Source organism: Bacillus rossius, chromosome 1 (genome assembly GCF_032445375.1).
Source record: "Bacillus rossius redtenbacheri isolate Brsri chromosome 1, Brsri_v3, whole genome shotgun sequence".
Lineage (NCBI taxonomy): Eukaryota > Metazoa > Arthropoda > Insecta > Phasmatodea > Bacillidae > Bacillus > Bacillus rossius.
The window spans coordinates 354,304,349-354,324,960 of NC_086330.1; the positions used below are offsets into that span (position 1 = coordinate 354,304,349).

A 20,612-nucleotide genomic window follows, 5' to 3' on the forward strand; every position below is an offset into this window, starting at 1 on the left:
GACGAAATGCGTGCGCACCATGCATCGGCAATCCAACAGAATGAAGTCAAATACACACGCACGTTTCTACCAGTTGTGTTCTCACGTAAGATATAAAACGAAGCACATTTTTTTTTTTTGACAAATGGAAACTATTTCGCATAGATTGAAAAACATATGCTCATATACGTAATTTTTGACTGATAGCTTACAGCTACTACTAGTACCCTTTTATTTCAATTCTGAAACTAGTGAACTCGGTTGTTGGCATTTTTTTTTTGTTTTTTTATGTTTACGAAGAAAATTGACAGCAAAGTTGCACAAGCTAAAGGGACGAAACTTCGTATATGTTCGGAGGGGACCAAACCAAGCTAAAAACAAATATCAATCAATCGTGCTAAATCTTTTTCGTGAATTGTAACTTGAAATTTAATTAACACTGTCAAAACTATTCATTCGGCTAATTCAAAATATTTAGAAGCACGCAGATGTGTTGTCGGCCCTCGGGGGTTCTCTGCTTGTTGTGTTAGGGCTGACTCCCATGTCCAATATGCACAGCCTGCCTGGCGGGCCTCACCTACAGCGACGGTTGTGTTTCTGAAAGACATGCGATTTTTAATTTAAAGCTAAAATAATAATAATAACTCCATAATACAAATGCAGTTTTCATCCACCCATAAATGAAATACTCCGGCAGTTCTATCGCTATATTTAAGTGTTAGATATTAATATTTTAGCATAGCATATTTTAATCAAATAGCTTTAAGAAAACAAAAATATATATAAATACAAAACAAAATAAAAATAATAGTCATAAGTTATATTATTATCTATAATATTTTAAGGCGTGTACTCCATCGACCCCTGCAGAGCGTACACATAGTCACATAGTGAAACATGTTAAATATAGTCGGTGAGTTGTATAATCTTTCCTTTTCCTTAGTTTTAAATGCTGCCCGGAGCCAGAGTGAGTGGCTAGTGTATATACTAGCGCTTGAGAGTCTGGACATAATTCCAGTCCTGGATCACAATATAAAGCGGACCACGAGTCCATGTGTCCAATCCCCCCGGTAGACTTTTCTACTCTAAAAAACTCTTCATCCAGACCATCCTCTGTCTCCTGAATTCTCCTCCGCATGACTGAGCTCAGGGTTTTCTCTTGTTTCTGTGCAGCTTCTACCTGGGCCCAAACTTAACGTATAGTTTTAACCTAGTTATTTTAAGATAGGGGAATTAGTCGTGGCTTCAATAGCTGCCGTGGCTGCACAATCCCCGCACAGAGCACACGATGCATGCGACCCTCTCCCTGCGTGGCTGATCCCAGCATGACCACGCGTCACTGACGCACCTAGTTCCCTCCCTAACCCGGACTCGTCCCACGTATAAACTTAGTTGTTAGTTAGGTTGGGAGGGAAAAAAATGGAGTCAATGAAACGTAGGCCTTCTCGTCTATGGCGTTGGCACGCGCGAGCGACGAAGTATCCCTCTGTGTTTGTTTTTTTGACGTGACAACGTCTAATAAATCGATGAACACTGGCTGCACGCACGAAAAAGTGTCCCGTTACGCACATTGTCCCGTAACGCTGTGTCCCGTTACGCTCATTGTACGCTTGCGCCGCATCTATCTCTCTTCCAATCTATTGGAACAACCATAGATTTCTTGACTTTTTCGAGGCACATTAAATTTGAAACACTCCCATTCGTTTCCTACTTTTCCTATCATCGTCCTATCCTTAACAGAATAACACAGATTGGAAGAAGTTAAATAGCAAACATGTATAAAAGTTATGGTTCAAATAATCTCTTCGTTAAAGTAATAAACATATTTGAATTAATGAGTGCAAATAAAATTAAATGTATCAATTAAATTGTAGATTTCATTTCACTCCTTCTTTGTATACATACAAAATAGTGATAATTCAATATAAATGATTCAATTTTATTCATGAAAGTATGCAATCATTTCATCAATGTTTTGTTATGACGTTGTCACGTTAAACTATCGTCCGTAAACCGACTTTACATACAACCAATTTTTTTTTGCATGTTCTGTTTTTCGCAGTCGGAAACAGCTGCCCGTCGGATCGGAACGACATACCCCTTCCCGGGGTCGCCTTGCCTCTCCGGTTTAATTCCCACTGCAGGGATTCCCGAGCGACTGGCGGGGGTTGTTAAATAGCAAGGGGGGAGGGGGTGTGAGGAAGGGAGGGAGGGAGGGACGTCGTGATGCTGCGCGGAAAAAGGAGCGAGGATATCCGCCCCGCAGGAAGTGAGGTGGAACTGTATGGAACGAAGGTGAATTCACAATTATTGGGGTGTTTCAGTATTCGCCGGTGATGCGTACGCTTCTTAACCTCAGTAACGAGCAAATTCATGCTTTTTCATGTTGCAAATACACTTTTTATATTGTGTTTTCAACTGCATTTCTGGACGCGAATCACGGGTAGTTTAGGCACCCGCCGCTAGAATTCGCTGCAGGAGCAGCTGCATCGACTATCGAATCATTCATTTGGTATATCGAAATTTTAAACTATATAATGAAATGGCTCCTATAAAAGAGAAAAAGGCTTGAAAAAAATACTCGACCCTGGCTTTGGACCTGATTTTCGACAAGGAATTTTATATATATATATTGTCCATCTTGTTAAAATTCATCAAACCGTTAATACTATAAAGTTTCACTAGGTCTTTATGAACTTCGGTTCGCACTATCCTTCACAGATGGCAGCACTGTTGTTGTTACACATTTCCGTTCCTTGACTTCCTTCGCATTCACGAAATTACTCCGACGAAATGCAGTATACCGAAACCTAAGATGTTGCATATAAAAAAACAGTAACAAAAGAACATAAGTCGCGTGCACGAGATATGACCGCCATGATTTGACACCTACTGATACGAATGTGAGCAATGCCGTGCGCATAGGAGTGATATCATACACATTTTGTTTAGGTTACGGACGCATGGCGCAACATCCAATGAGAAAAGAGTAGAATGGAAATTTTGGCGGGAGTTGGGAATTATTTGCACGAATCTGTCGTGGCGGTAAGAAATTTCCTGAGCACATTAAAATGCTTAGGTAATATATTTTTTGTAAGTGACAAGCGATGAAAGCTCTTTAAAATGTTCCTAGGATAAAATATTTTTTATCTAAACTAAATTTATAAAAATTAAAAATATTATTTCACGCGTTGATAAAACAAGGTTTATATGTTGTTGGCCAGCTATTGCGTAATAATAATCACCAGATAGTTAAAAAAAAATTAATTAAAAACACCAACAGATGTCAGATACATCGCAAAATTTAATTGAAAAAAAAATCAAGAATTCAACTGTGAACCAAAATTCGCACAGTCGTCTGCGAGGCATGCTACGCACTCGCTTATGTTTCATTTTATTTATTTTTTTCATTGTGAACCCGGCTTAATTTCCAGCCGCAGGGATTCGCGAGTGGCTGGCAGGGGTTGTTGCCGGGGTGGCGGGTAGGGAGTGGGTTGTGAAAGCAACGCTGGGACGCCGTGCGAAGAGGGGGTGGGGTTATTGGCACCGCAGGAAGTGAGGTAGGGACTGAAGAACGAGAAGTGAAGGGGGGATTGAAGAGGGCTTTTCGGAGGCTCCCGTACCACAGTTACGGGCTCCGGGTCGGGTTGGCAACCCTGTTCTGTAGAGCGCAGCGTGACGGTGTTGGGAGGGGGGAGGGGGGTTAGGGGATGATGATGGAGGTTGGGAAACGAAACGAAACGAAACGCACTTGAATATTTACAAAATAGTCTAGATGAAGCACTTCTCTGGAGTGCGAATGAGGGGGGTTTTAGGTTTTTAGAGGAGTTGGGAAAGGGAGGTTGGGAAGAAGGTGAATGAGGGTTGGAAGGATGCTCCCCCCCATTCGTCACACCCCACGAACACACACACACACGCCGCAACTCTTCCCTGCTCGTATTCCAAATTAAAGCTCTCCGGGGATTTTTTTTTTTTCCCCATACACCTTCCGGCGAGGCGCCGTTCGCCAATGGAAAATTCAAATCCTAGAGGCAGTAACAGTCTCCCGTGAACCCCTCCCCCCCCCCCCCCCCCACACACACACACTTCTCACCAACCCACATACACACGTTCGACGCGCGGAACATGAATAATTAATTTTCCCCACGACCATGTCATCATAAGGTACAGAGTGTATTCAAGTGATGCCTGGTACGTTCGTGCGCTTTTTTTTTTTTTTAAGTGAAATTTATTTACAGCCGGTAGGCTAAGTAGAAACTATGACACGTCGCATCGTAACGAAATCTGCAACGCTCGGGAGTGAAGCGCTCGATGGCGAAGAGGAGAAGAGGCGATGTAGAGCGCCCCACTCTTCGCTTTCGGGCAATCTTTTGTTGAATCGGTGTTAGGACCGCAGCTCATATTTTTACTTTTAAAAATTAGAAATTTGTTCGGTTACAAAATACATTATGATATAACACAAAAAATTATGTTACAGTTAAAACGTACTTTCTTGCATTAATATTAAAAAGTATTTTTTTTATCGTTTCAACTTGCATTAACATTAAATTAACTCTGAATGTCAGTATTCTTGTTTTCAGACTATACGTTTGATGCATATTTATAAATAGCATATAAGCGCTACTTGTTATTCTATCTTTATAAAAATAGAGGGAACAATTCGCGGGTGCGCGGGAATAAGGGGATAAGTCAAATATTGGCAAAAATGGGTTTTTTACGGCATGAAATAAAGAAGAAAAAACTCTACAAAATGGTCCAAATGGGTTAAGTATAGCACCCTTGTGTACTATTTTATGGCACTGAACTTTTGGAGTTACATCACAAACTGACAGTTTTCGTGCGTGAAAAAGGGGATAAGTCATTCACAATGACTTAACCCCTTTTAAACACCAGATCTTCGGTGATATGTAAAGTGTGTGAAAAAGGGGATATGTCATTAACCTTAATAAGTCCTTATTTTATCGCAAAATATTTTTGGTGAATAAAATGATATATCACAAAAATCTGATACAGCACATGACCACTATTAGGTGCTTATTATTCTGACTGTTTCATGCTTCCTTTTTGTCAGGTAGTTTTCACCAATAAAATTTTTCTCACTTTGCTCTGTTTTTATTGTTGGAAATTCTGGGAATTTATCAAGAATAATATTAATGGGATTTTCAGTTCTAGACAGGGAAATCTTATAGTTCGGTGACATGTTGGCACATCTTAAACAGGCTGCTATTGTTGTTAGGTTATTTAGATTCAACACCACGATATTGAGACAGTGAAACATGTAATAAAATGAGAGTAAAGTATTAATATTCTTGAAGGCGTGGCAAAATGAACTCCAGAGGGAAGAAGCTCGTGTCGTTAGTATTAGAAAGTGTAAATAAAGGTAAGAATCATGCGTAATATCAGCCCTTAATTTTAATCTGTAGTCTTGTGCATGTTGTATTTGATTTAAACCTGACACAAATGTCACATAAGTACATTTATGAATAAAGTGATCAATGGATACATATCAATGCAATAATTTTGCTGTTTTAATGATAATATGTGCTGTATAGTTTATTATCTACAGACACAAACACGTTTTTAGGTTATGTATAAATATGTATACAAACAATCGGTACTGTATAGTTCGTTCTGCTGGAGATACAATAATGTTTGTACATCAAAGCTAAAATTTTAACCTTACTTTTAAAATTAAAATGCAGGGAATAATGTTAAAAAATAAACAATTTGATAATGGTAGTAACAAAGTCGTTCTATATAATAGCACATGCCATTCTATTTAAATATAAGTTGATGGAGCATTTGAACATATCTAATTTGTACTTATTTTTCAATAATAATGTATGTGATTCTTATAATGTAAACATGTGTATTGCCTATGCAAATACAGAATGTAATGAGTGTATTACATTCATATTTACAGGACCCTGCAAAGATGTTGCTCTGTCTTCTAAGCCAAATGAATCTACTGTCCCTCCAGCATGTCGTGAACTTATTGAAGCATATGTTAATGATTCTGATGACAGTGATCACGACCCAGATTTTCAGCCTGGGTCATCTTCAGATTCCTCAATCGAGTGTTCATCTAAGGTTTATACTCTATGTTCAAAGCATAAAGATCAATATAAAAAGAGATGTAACAGTGAGCATAGGACTGACAGCAGTGAAAAAACAAAACCAAACTCTATAAAGCCAACGGGATGTACAAAAGTGTATCAGCATATGACTGAACTGCCACAAGAGAAAGGAAACCTAACCTTAATTTCTGAACAATGGGAAGACTGTGCTGACACATTAGACAGTACAACAGAAGAATCGCCAAGTTGTTCAAATAAACGTTTACGCCAACATAGAGGGAAAAAACGTAAATTTAAATCTACTAGACAAGAAAAGGAAGAACGGAAAACGAAAAGAAATAAGGGAGAAGAATATGTAACCGCTAAAGGAAAAATAATACATCCAAGAAGAATGATGCCACTAAACCAGTGCAGAATGAAATGCAATGAACGTATGACGGAAGATCAGCGAAAGTCAATTTTTTGGATGTTACTGGGGCTTAGGTAATTATGAAAAAAGAGTTACCTATGTTGCAAGTTTACTACAAATATGTCCAAAGAAGACATCAAGACCAAGATCTAAAGATGCAGACAAATCTCATTATCGACAAATTACAATTCAGTACCATTTAATAGTGGATGGCACTAATGTTACAGTGTGCAAAGGATGTTTCCTTAAAACATTGGGAGAAACAAACAAGTTTGTGGAAATTGTGGTAAATAAGAAAGGTGCGGACCAACCCGGATTACCTGCAGAGGATTGTCGTGGAAAGCAAAGTCCCAAAAATAAAATAACTGAAGAAGTGAAACAAGTGGTTACCAATCATCTGCTATCCATACCAAGTTATGAGAGCCATTACACACGACGGGATTCTAGGAAAAAATATCTGCCGCAACACTGGACCTTGGCTGCACTTTATGAAGACTACAAGAAAAAAAATCCAGACAAACAAGTCAACAGAAAGTACTACGAATCACAGTTTCACAATTTAAATCTTTCGATAAAGAGGCCAAATAAAGATACTTGTCAGAAGTGTGATCGACTGAACACATTAATACAATGTTCAGAAGACAAAACTATCCTCAAGCAAGAACTTGAAGAACATCACATTGAAGCTGATGTAGCTTACAATGCCAAAGACAGAGATAAGCAAATATCAAAAGGTAATCCTACACTGAAAACAATAACGTTTGATATGCAGTAATGTCTTCCGACACCCTTAGTGAGCACTTCCATTGCATTCTATAAGCGTCAGTTGTGGACCTTTAATTTCACTGTCCATGATTGCGATGAACACCAAGCTCACTGTTTTGTATGGGATGAATCGATTGCGGGAAGAGGTGCCAATGAAGTAAGTTCTTGTCTCTACAAATATCTTCTCAGTTTGGATCCATGCATCACTCACATAACCATGTACTCTGATACATGTGGGGGTCAGAACAAGAACAGTCATATGTCTGCAATGTGTTTGGTGGCCTTGCAGAACTCCACAACATTAAAGACCATTGACCACAAATTTCTCACTCCAGGACATACCCACATGGAAAGTGACACTGACCACAGTATCATCGAGAAAAAAAGGGCCAAATTTGCCATTCCCATTCAGCATCCACATGATTGGGCTCAACTCATTCGTCAGTGTGGAAATAAAAAGCCAATGATTGTTTCAGAGCTCACTTCGGAAGAGTTTCTCGACTATGCTGGACTGTTGAAAACTACACTCCAGCTGCGAAAAGAAGATACCGAAGGAAATAAAATGAATTGGCGTCAAGTTAAGTGGCTTCATTATGAGTAGAACATAATAAGACTTTTTTTCAAGACTACTTTGGATGAGGATGCCACATTTCGAGAAGTTTCTTTAGTACGAAGAGGGAAAGCAAGACCTAACCTGACACCACACAAGCGATATGATGGGCCACAGAGTATTTCAGCTGCAAAGAAGAAAGACCTTGACCTGTTGCCCTTTATCAATCCAGCTTTTCATCATTTCTATCAATCGTTAAAAACGAACAACAACCCCGATATCTTTCCGGATTCAATTGAGGAGGATCATGATGTGTGAGATTGTGCAAATATGAAGGAGAGAATTACCTCACTGACACTTGTATTAACATTTTGACAGCTAATGTCCATTCATTATCAATTTTTATTGTGTGCTTTTTTTTATACAACAGGTAGATGTGGAAACTGTCATGCGATGATAGAATATTATATGTGGTATTCTAAATAATGATTATATGGTTAAATTTCTTAGATAAATAATAATTATTATTATACAGTGAATACTCAATGTACTTTAACTCAAAAAGGGGTAAGTCAAATTATCAACTGCCCCAAAAGGGATATGTCGAGTGTGTTCACACATTAGCTACATTAATGATACATTAGAAATGTTAGAATTAATATTGTACAGTTCATGTATGTTGTACGTTTCCTTACAATTCTAATCAAATAGTAAATTCAATCAAAAAACCCAAATGATTATTTAATGATCTTGCATACTTGGAAGAACTTTAAATGTTTAATATCTTAATTTAAGTAATTTTGACTTACCCCCTTTTTCCCGCGCACCCGCGAATTATTAATGAATTATTAAAACTTCTGCTTGATTAATGCATCATAGTCAATCGCTTTAAGGTCATTTTATGAAATTCTACAACTGGTAAAATTGACCTGACAAAATAGCTTTTATGGACTCATTAAAAAGTATGTCTTGAAAAAAAATGTGTGCGTGGAGTAACGCGCGACAGAAGTGAAACTTCTTGCTTGTCATATTACTAGCTGCCCGACCCGGCTTCGCACATTTGTATTAAACGAAGGGGGGGGGGGGGGGGGGTGAAATGAGACCAAATCTCTTATTTACAGTATTAATAAATGAAATAAAATTAAAATTAATTAATTTTGACAAAAACTTAATACAACAATACACGCAACGTTGTCATGGAGACGAAGTACCCACTGTTTCCCGGGCTTAAACACCAATCAACATTGATAATCAGTTTATTATTAATTATGAATTATTAAGACCATTAATCGAAATAAAAGCTATCCTATCTTTCAAGTTGTAAAAATTTACACATAAATGCCAATTTTCATCGAAATCGGTTGAATTGTTGAAGAGTTCACTGGAAACAAACATCAGGACACTGGATTTATATATATTAAGAAGATTAGATATAAGAAAAATAATTCTCTTTCTCGCATATATATATATATATATATATATATATATATGCGAGTATGAAAGTGTGCAAGTAAGCAAGTGTGAAAATATGCAAGTGTGAAAGTATGCAAGTGTGGGAGTAATCAAGGGTGCGAGTATGCGAATGTACGAGTATGTAAGAGAACAAGTGTGTAAGTGTGTGAATCTGCAAGAGTGCAAGAATGCAAGTGTTCAGGTAAGCAAGTGTGCAAATCTGCAAGTATGCAAGTGTGCAAGTGTTCAGTATGCAAGTATTCAAGTGTGCAAGCATGCAGGTATGCAAGTGTGCAAGCATGCAAGTATGCAGTGTGCAAGTATGCTGCATCATTTCTACCTCTCCCCTGCCGTCTCATCCTCTACTGGTTTCCCCAACACGTAACTAACTAGTCCCCTCATTCTATCGGAATTTTTCGTAACGCGCGAAAATTGAGCCCCCTCAATTCAAAACCTTAAATTAAAAAAATACACTAAAACTAAAAGTGTACCCTACACACACACACACATTCACACACCTATACACATTTTATCAAGGGGAGTCGTTTGAACTTGGAACTACTTTTCCTACTTGGCTGTCAACATAACAAAGTGCATGGCAATCAGGTTGACGTTAGTTGTCACGTCTAGTAACCGAGAATATTGCTCAATAACTGATTTCAAATACTTGTGAGGACTGTCGAAGTTAGGCAAGAGACTAAATGTTCTGATACAGGCTATATAGACAAATGTATAATGTTTCCTTTGCAAGAAGATGGTCATGTGTAGTTAATGTGCGAATGGACTCACGATTGACAAAGGAGGGAGGGCGGATTAACTGTCAGCACTCACATGTGGAATTATAGAGACTTTATACTGTATTTTGTTGTAGCAATTTTTAAGACTACTTATGTTAGCACAACCCTATAGAGAGCAACGATGTTACTATAAGACGAATATAAAATAAGTACAGACACAACAAAACATTTTTCAAGTGAAACTTATTTGGGCACGATGGGAGTAAAATTTCAAGGCCAAATTTTAAGGAAACGTTTTCATGAAACATTGTTGTGAAACGTTTCTGATGTGAAAAGGACAGAGAATAGGTACTTGTTTCTAATCATTGTGTAAAATGGTATTTCAATATTTAATTTTAATTATTTCATTAGGTTAGGTAAGTGACATTTAAATAACCATAGATTTGTGTAAACGCTCGACTGTAAATAAAGTGTCAGTTTTGCCTACGTACGTTTCGTATTTTTGTTGGCATAAAGCTCTAATGTCAACATAGTGTAAAAATCGAGGAAATAAATTCAGAAATTTAACTGATATTACGGCTATAATGTTTGTATTTCTATCTTTTAAATACTATCCTTAAAACCATAATATTTGTTTTGGAAAATTGTCTTCTATCTCTCTCTCCCCTCCCCTCCCCCACCAAATAAAAACTTTTCTGCCTTTTACCCCTTAACAATATAGGTACTTACGAATCAGGGTTTTAATTGCCAAAGAGGTTTCACTTCTGTCACGTGTACTGGGTTACACGTGCTTTTTTTTTTTGTGTCTCTCTCTCAAGAATTCTGTGTATGGTTTTTCGTGTTATTCTGTTACTGTGTGAATTTTTTCTGAGTGTTGTTTGTTAAATTGTTTTGACCAACATTGTCTTTTTTTTACATCTTTGTTTGTTATTCGTGGTGGTTAATTATTGTCAGAGATAATTCTTCCTAATCTAATCGCATTGTGGTAGTACCCAGTATGTTTTTCTCTCTTTTCAATCTGTAATTTTTCCTGTGTAAGAGGCGCTTCTGGGTGCGCATGTGCAGAAGAGGAAATCCTTTTTCTCCGTTTTTTAACATCTCGTTGGTTGAAACATCGAATTGGAATGAACCACAGAACACGTCGTATTTCTCGGGAGAAAAAAAAAACACACAAAAAAACAAAACATTTCAAAGCACTTATCAATTGATCGCGGGTGTTTCTCAACTCAAGGTCAGAGTCGACACAGCGAGTACGAGGTAAAAATTTAAAAAAAAGAAGACAAGGTGAGATTACAGAAGGAGAGGTATCGCTTGTTCCGTGGTTATACTTATCGTCTGAAAGGTTACCACGTGACCAGCAGCGACCTGCGTCATCGCGACTCACCAGCCTTCAGCGCTTTACATAAAGCCACAACGACGGAGTGATGCCTATTCAGTGATCGACCAGGAACAGTTGTCAGCAGGCTTCTGTGAAAAGTAAATCAAGTAATTTTCTTGTACAGCCATTCTAGACATTAGCTTTTTATTTTAAGGTGAGTTCATTTATAGACCATGAAATTATGGAGTGGAAAATTTTGATTTATCTTACAACAGAAAAATTCTGTGACCTTAAAAAATGTTTGATCCCATCATGGTCTCTTTCAATACTTTTCACTTCCCCCTTGAACATTCGGCAGTTTTTGCGTAGAGTTGAATATTGTAAATTTCAGATGATCCAAACAATTTGTTATTATTGCAAAGTGGTTTACTTCAGTCTAGATCCCAACATGTATAATTATAAATGACGAGCCTGATTTAAATTTTGAATGGGTTTTACTGAGTACAACTCCATGTTGCTGTTTTAGGAATATTTTTATCCACGTGTATGGTGGATCATCCTGGAAGAGTTTTCTGTCCAGTGACCTTGTGACACGTGAATTATTGCAGTGGGGAATTAAAATACGTTCTCCGCGGTTTCAGTATACTATTTCGCGTCTGCGCCATTTAAAGTTAACTCAAAACGGTACTAAGTTGGCCCGGCATCAAACTTTAATTAAACTCCGGTGTTAGCGCAAATTTATTTGATATGATTTTGCATTAATTACGTGCTTGTAGGAACAAACTTATAAAAGAGATATGTTTCAGTAAGTACAGACACACAACAAATATTCTTGCTTTTGGAAAACTGAAAAAAAAAATATATATATATATTGGCTTTTGAGCTTCATTTGTATACCTATAAATTTAAACTTGTGTGGCTTAGCAAATAAATTATAAAGTTACCCGTTTTAGAAGCATTTGAAGAACATTTGCGGCCGCGTTATTCCGAGTGGCCATTGAAATGTATTTAAAACAAAATGTATTTTGATAAATTTAATTTAAAATAATACTTAAACGCACGAAAACCATGTTGCATTGAACATCCAAGCAAAAATCAGAACTTTTTTTTTCACAAAAATGACATAAAATTGGCTTTTTGGTAATCTAAACACAAGTTAAGATAATTTTGAATCGTTACATGATTTTGAGATTTACTAGTGGTGTGCCCGATGGGAAAGTATTCGATCCTCATATTGTTGATGAATTATCAAAGACGCTTTTAAAAATTACTTTTATTTATAAAATAAGTCAATAAACTTATTTCCATATTTCTTACTATTTAACCCCCTTGGAGGATGGACTTTAAAAAAAATCATTTTTTAGTGTCATCTACGTTATATCAGGAAAACCTGTGTAAACTTTAATGCTCATAGACACACTGGTTTAAGCTGAGCGTTGTCTGTCAGTCAATGTTAGAGTTTTATTAAGTAGATGTATTTCATTTACCAATAATAATACATTTTTAAATAATGGTACGAAAAATAACAAAATTTCAAACACAATTGTAAAAAATCGTGATTCTGTTTTTAAATGTTAACTGTTTAAATTTTATTTTAGCTTGATTGTACTCTATTATTATCCACTATCATTTTAAAATTTCAGAAAAAAAAATATTTTTCGAGTTACAATCTTACGATAAAGATCAACAAATACTTACTTGTTGGATGTATGAAAAAAAATCGTATCTTGAGTGCATTGTTATAAAAAGAAACATATATATCGTTACTATACCAATTTCACATGAAATTTAAAAAACAAATTGTGCCCGTTAGCTGCTAACATGATCAAAAAAACTTTACAAAAGTGTGTGAGAAAAAGTTTTAATTTACTTCAGAGAAAACCCACCACTGATTTATTTCGTATAACCCTATAATACATTCTAATATTATAAATTAAAAGTGTGTTCTGTTTGTCCTTCTTTCACACAGCAACGGAGCAACGATATGATTTTTTGCGTAGAGATAGTTTATGGGTTGGAGAGTGACATAGACTAAAAATAATTTTGAATTCCCACCCCTAAGAGACTGAAAAAGGGGTAAATTTCAGTTTCATAACAGAAAATCATAGGCGGTAGGTCATATACACACAAACAGTGAGTTTGTGTCATTTCTCTATGTCCGCCTCACGGTAATATAGTAAGGTCTGGCAACCTCCTATCCTTCTCCATGGCAAAAACCCACCCGCTTAGTGAAGCTCGCGGCTGCTACCCAACTGAAGGTACAAATAACAGTTCAGTTTAGAACTTCGTCCATAGATGGCGTTGCCTTGCATTTTTATCGTGCTTTCGGTTTGTGGGTCCTTCACGTCTTGCCTAGAGGTTATCAGCTGAAGATTGGCGTCCCGGTTTCGCTGATGCGTAGCCTCGATGCTCCGCGACAATGCCACCAATGGGACTTTAAAATCAAAATTTCCCGTTTGTCAAGTGTATGTCCTACAGACTTGATACTCGGTAGTAATGATCCTCCTTAAATTCTGAAGTGTTTAACCTGGGAAACGCCAGGCACTTCTGCTAGTACGTTATAATTTCTGAAATAAATATGAATACACTACACAAAATAAGTTCTGAAATAGAGTCGTATGTATATTTACTGGAGAGAACCGTCAAGATGTAAGTGGGTAAAGCTTTAATTAAAAACACAGATGTTTTCTATGGCTTCGAGTTAGAATGTCAATTCTGTACAGTTTTAATTTGAGTTAATAATTTATTTTTTTTACAATGCTTTGCAAGAATAATTCAAATAACGTAGAATGTAAGTGCTGTACGGTTTTAGTTCGGCGCTTTCCAAACACACCGTTGTGAACGACCGCTGTGACGCCACACTGGAAATGTGACCTACCCAGTGGATATTATAACAGACTATCTTTACAGATGTGGCATATTGTATTATATAGCTACGAATCCTTACACTCGTGTTTTTATTTTTCCAAGTGATTTTTTGGAATAGTTTTTAGTGTTTTTTTTTCTTCATTTATATTACTCATTAAGCTTCCTTAATTTATTGTATTCAATAGTGTGGTCCCAATGTTCAGCGTAAAAGTGTTTTATTTTTATAATGTACTGTAATAACACGAGTAAATTGCAAACCGGCCTAGTGCTGAATTTTGTTCGTGTATAAAATAAAATAAATAAATAAATAAATAAATAAATTAGTGACGCAGAATTTAATTTACGGTTTTAGTAAGGGGAAGGGAGGTGGGGACAGAATTATTAATTTTCCTGTTGTTCGCTTTCAAATTCTTTGCTCTTGTTGGTGATGTTGTTGGATTGTTTGTACCACCCCCGCTCCTGCGGCACGCGTCTGTCTGCCCGCAGATGGGAAGCTGCGCGCTGCTCGCCCTCTTGGTCGCGCTCATGGCGCACCAGCGCACGACCACGGACGCCTTGTCGTGCCTCGCGAACGGCTGCGCGCTGGTCGACTGCGACGCCAGCGTCACCGCGGCGAACTGCGTCGACGGAGAGTTCCGGGAGAACGGCTCGGCCTGCTACTGCTGCGACATCTGCATCCCCTACGTGGGTGAGTGCCCCCGACATCACGGCATTCCTCTCCGGCGGTCGACACCACACTGCGTTATTTTTGAAGTGAAAACTTCTATAGGCAGGTTTGGATAGGGAGTAAATTCATGTAATGTCGTCATCGACTTGGTCACGTGACGTGTTCATTTTTTTATATTTCAAGGATAAAACTTAATTTATTCTGTTTTTAAAGATACAAGTTTTTAATTTTATCTTTATTTTCCAAGGGAATTTTAACGTTATTGTGTCGTACATATTGCGAGTATTGGATATATTTTTAGTAGGTAGTTAAGTTGAGGTTATGTTTTTCTTTTGTTTATTTATTTACGATGTGAATTTTTTCAAATATTAGGTTATTGATTTATTATAAATAATATTTATTATTTGTAGATTTAAGATAATAATTTTTTATTCTTTCAATGAAAAAAACTTCATTTAATATAGTTTTAAAGTTATTATTGGTAGGGGCAAAACTTATGTGTTTGCGTCACCGACATGCTAGTGATATAATACCAAAAACATTTTCTTGCGTACATTTGACGTAGAAATGATTTAATATTACACATTTAAAAACAAGGTAAATATGTATTGTACGGATTAGCGCCAAAAAAAATCGTACAAATATGAAATAACTTTCATTATATGCTCTTTTACGTCCTCTTTTCAAAACCGCCTGCGGAGATTAAAAATTCCAATTACTTTTGGAGATATCGCCGTTCTTATTTTGCAATACAAGCCCTATGTAATCATTCAACAGACGCCATTTTATATTTTGCCGTGTGTGCGTGAATGCCTAAATAACAGAAATTTTCCATTAGGTAAGGTTAGTTACATGATAAATACTTCAAAATAAACGGAAATTAAAAATAATATCAATTAATTTTACTTGTATAGTTTTAAGTATTTATAATGTAACTGACCTGACCTAACATTGTTAGGTCAGGTCAGCTACAGTATAAATACTTTGAAACTGAACGGACATTAAAAATAATAAAAATTAATTTTAATGGTTGTTTAGTTTTAAAGTATTTATAATGTAGCTGACCTGACCTAACAAACCGGGAAAAAGGATGAACTGTAGGAACTCACGTAATTTTCTTTTTACGTGATGTAGTCGTTCAACTACGTCGCGAAAAAAAAAAAAAAAAAAATCATACTTGTAAACAAGCAACAATGGTGAACGCGGGAAGCCTACGATTCACTCATCCTTCTGGACATACCCGAATACTCACGTTGGCAAGCCTTCTTTCAACAGACGAGAGGCAAACGCCCGATCGTGCATCTTCGGTTTTTTTTTGTTTATTGTAAATAAATATGCAACTCATGAAAACTAATGGTCAATTAGGTTATGTTAGCTACATTATAAATACTTCAAAACATTGTGGATGGTTGATTTGGTTAGGATAGCTACATTAAAAATATTGTGAAATCATGTAAACGGTTTCCTAGCGCTGGATAGCTACATATTAAAAAGTTATTTGCTAAGCAACCATAAAATGATTTTACAGTTTTCTTAATGTAGCTATACTTACCTAATATAACCAACCATCCACAGTGTTTTAAAGTATTTTTAATTACTTCTTGCTAATTTTAAGAAAAGAAGGCTTGCCAACGTGAGTATTCGGGTATGTCCAGAAGGATGTGTGAATCGTAGGCTTCCCGCTTAACGCCGCATCAGTGCACATCATGAAAATTAAAAAATTCCATATCTCCTAAAGTATTTGGAATTTCTGATCTCCGCCGGGTTTAATGAAAAGAGGAAGTTAAAGAGCACAGAATAAAGGTATTTTCGGATTTTTAACATTTTTTTTAAAAAACATCGCCAAAAAATGAATATTAAAAAATTTGATATCTCCAAAAGTAATTGGAATTTTTTATCTCCGCAGGCGGTTCTGAAAAGAGGACGTAAGATAGCATATAATGAAAGTTATTTCATATTTGTACGATTTTTTTTGGCGCTAATCCGTACAATACATATTTACCAAAAACAAAATTTTAAGTTTTCACTTCTATAGACAGTCCCCATGACTGACTTTTAGTTTTTTTGTAAATGGAACAGAAATACACGGTGTCCATGAAATAATGTTCCGATTTCAATTATATATCACAACAGTTTAATTTAAAACTATTCACAGCAAATCGTACATCAAATTGAGGGTAAATTAACCTAGTTTACATCACAAATGGTTCAGTAATACTTGGATTGGATTCTCGCCCGGGGTTTTATGCTTTGTGTTGTCCCAGTACCTCCAGTAGTTAAAGTTATATGTAAAACGAGGGGGCGTAGCGTAGCATGCTGCATGCCAATTGTGACGGCTGGAAGGGGAGACGGCAGGGGAGAGGCAGAAATGACGCAGCAGTGATGCTGCAGAGCTCTCGTAACGCTGCTTGTGTTTGTCTACTCCTCATTTTTCGTAACGGCTGACGATTGGTGCTTCCATATTTATTTTATTTTATTTGATGCGTCTGTTATTTATTTGTACCTGCGGAAAAGAGTTATTTATTTGTGCAATTAACTTAATAAGTATCTTTCATTTTTTTGACGTGATAACGTCTAAAAAATCGATGAACGCCGGCTGCACGCACGAAAAAGTGTCCCACTACGGATGTCCCACTACGGATGTGTCCTGTTTGCTCATTGTACGCATGCGTGGCATCTTTCTTCCACTCGATTAGAACAACCATCGATTTGACTTTTCAATCATATTTTCGTCGTTTTAATTATTAATATTATGTAATTTAACGATCGTCCACCGATTTTCAGCACAATCGGTACGGTTATTTAAAAGTAATGTTGAATATTCAAATACATTTTGAACCAACAATGGTGTTTTACAGTTACACATAATAATTAAAATTACACCCGGGATATTTTGAACAATGTTTTAAAAAATATTGTAACACATTATAAATAAGTTTCGTGTATTTGGGATGCGTATTTGCTATAAAATCGTGTTATAAAAATAAAATAATATTATTCCCCTACCGTGAACAAAATTTTTATGTGTTTATAACATCTGAAACTATTATATTTCAAGTATGGCCTCGTATCCGTGCGGTCAGCATCACTAACTTCCAATCAAAAGATTGTCGGTTCAAAAGTAATAAATATATTTGAATTAATGAATTCAAATAAAAGTAAATTTATTAATTAAATTGGATATTTCATTTCACTTCTTTGTATCCATACAAAATAGTCATAATTCAATAAAAATTATTCAATTTTATTTATAAAAGTATGCAGAGGTAGATTTTATCATACAAAAGATAGAAAAATTAAAATTAAAATTTATTCCTCAAAGAATATAATATTTTTAATGCCTAAATGGTTTAGTTGCAAAAACCTATTATGGCTCAGTCTCAGGTTGAATATGATATTTCCTTTTCTTCTGGATCAATCATTTCATCAATGTTTTGTTATGACGTTGTCACGTTAAGCTATCGTCCGTAAACCGACTTTACAGACAACCAATTTTTTTTTTTTTTTTGGGAATGTGATTGAAAAATTATAAAAAAAAAAATATAATAATCTCTGTCTACACTTAATAAGCTTCACGCACGCGCTCGGTGTTTGCAAGGATGCTGTGTGTGGGCCCGCAGGCGCGGGCAGCAGGTGCGTGGTGGAGCAGGCCGGGGCCGGTGTGCCGCCGGCGACCCTGTGTCGGCCGCCGCTGCAGTGCCGGAGCGGGCGGTGCAGGAAGCAGCGGGGGTCGGCCGAGTGAGGCGTCCATTGGCCGGGCTTCCGCGGATCCCACCGCGTCACGTGCAGCTTAATAATAATAATCGACAAGATAACCTGAGCAGTCAAGGCCAGCTGCTCGGCTAAATATTAAATCACCCCCCTCTCCCACCCTCCTTTTCCAAAACCAAAAATGGCTGGACAACACGCGAGATTAACGTTAAAAAAACAAATTAATTTCCCTCGAAATTAAATTTAATTTAATTCTGGACATTTGTAGTCACGAATTTTCGCAGCGAATTATTCAAAGTCAGTTTATTTCACAATCCCCCCGTCAAAACTTGTTGTTTGTAGGCGCAAAAACAGGAGGTTATGGGGCCGCATTCAGCGGCCTGGGACTCCTCGCGGAGCCGAGAAGCCTAAGACGTCCATCAAGTTCTGTCCCTGCCCGAACACGCCCGAACATTCACCTTCGGCCAACCTCGGGATTTGTTTTATTTTTGCGCAGGAAAAATGAATTCAAATATTAAAAGTGGTCGGTTAGGTTAGCTACATTAAAACACTTTAAAACACTATGGACGGTTAGATAGGTTAGTATAGATACATTAAAATAAACAGAAAAATGTACATATATAAATAAACCCGAGGTTGGCCGAAGGTGAATATTCGGGCGTGTTCGGACAGGGACAGAACTTGATGTACATCTTAAGGCTTCCCCGCGGAGCCTCGGGGTTCGATGCCGAGTTCGGGTGCTCGGCCCCCTGGGTTCGCTACTGGCGATGATGATGTCCTTGTTGGTCAGTCGGCAACGGCTGCTTGCGGTCACTTCGTCAAGCAACTGAGCTGAGCCTGGAGCGCGACCATCAGGCGCCGCTGTTCTGCACTTCCAGTTGACGTGTTTGTCCAGCGCTTTTTTTTTTCTTTCAAAATGTGCATCTCAATGTGAAAAGGAAAGTTTAAATATTATTAGCATGCATTTAAAAGTGCTTGTCACCACAAATTTCAATTCATGATTTCGCACTAGACAAAAAAAATAATCTTTTAAATATTTCATTGCCACCTATTATTAAGCGATTCCGCAGGAATTTTTTATCGTAAGCATTTATAAAACTGACCCGAAGAGAGTTTATCGGGGAAGAGTATTAACGTTCCTCAACGAAAATAAAGCAAAGCCATCGTCGAGATTTAAGTTCCCAGGGTGGCTCGAAATTTCGTTCGAAAGAGTTATTTTTGTTATTTTTTTTTCTAATTTTCCTGGGTCTTGTCACGCTGTCCAACTGTATTTGCCAATGGAGTCGGAGTTACTGGGAGGGTCCGATGCACGAGATGCGCGAATGGCAACAAAATGTTGACACCACTTTAAGTGTTCGGAGGGTTTGTGAAGACTAACTTACAGGGCACTTAATTTTTCAAATTTCCTACTAGCTGGCAATGCCTACAAATACTGTCTACCTTGTATGTCCGACATTTATTTTACAAATTGTGTATTTGACTTTGTTCTTGAGAATAAAATTGTTCGATGTTACTCAAAAAGATTATTGCTATCCTCCAATATCGTAATTAAAATGTTAAGTAAACACTGTATTCCTCGCTGGGAAAAGAAAAAAAATGTAACCTGTGTTTTATGGGGAAATAGATATTATACATGGCGGAGTAGAGTGGTTCTGCAAAACATTGATGGCTAATATTATGACAGAGATCTTGAAAATTTAATACTTTCAAAGAAGTTTTAATTTGTCCGCAGTCCACTGCCAAGGATGCAGGGATGTGGTAAGGGTTTCTTGAAGATGAATCAAAGATACCTGAGGTATTCTTCAACCTATCATCATGGCCGAAGGTCTACGTAAGGCAAGTTGTAAACCTCACTGTAGGTCCATGAGAAATACACTAGGTCAGGTCGGATTAGTTAAACTGCCATCCATCATCAACATTTTATTCAAACAGTAACTTTTCACTTGCTAACGTAAGTGAATGCGAAAGCGTTATGTTTACAGTGATAGACTTATGATTATTTGTGTTAACGTTAAAACTAAAACCACTAAAGCCTATGATAAAATTGCATTTTTTATTTTCAACATTATAGTTACTTTG

General features: G+C 37.0%; 1 protein-coding gene across 2 annotated transcripts; it reads left to right on the forward strand.

The window, feature by feature from the left end:
- Positions 1-11,370: 11,370 nt before the first annotated feature.
- Positions 11,371-20,046, forward strand: LOC134528248 (fungal protease inhibitor-1-like). Of its 2 annotated transcripts, none has more exons than XM_063361703.1 (3): positions 11,371-11,445; positions 14,642-14,843; positions 18,443-20,046. In XM_063361703.1, exons 2-3 carry the CDS (start codon positions 14,642-14,644, stop codon positions 18,562-18,564), a joined length of 324 nt encoding a protein of 107 aa, XP_063217773.1. In that variant the 5' UTR covers positions 11,371-11,445; the 3' UTR covers positions 18,565-20,046. The 2 variants fall into 2 exon arrangements, with proteins under 2 accessions (XP_063217773.1, XP_063217772.1); XM_063361702.1 differs by having other exon boundaries at positions 11,391-11,501.
- The last annotated feature ends 566 nt before the right edge of the window (positions 20,047-20,612 follow it).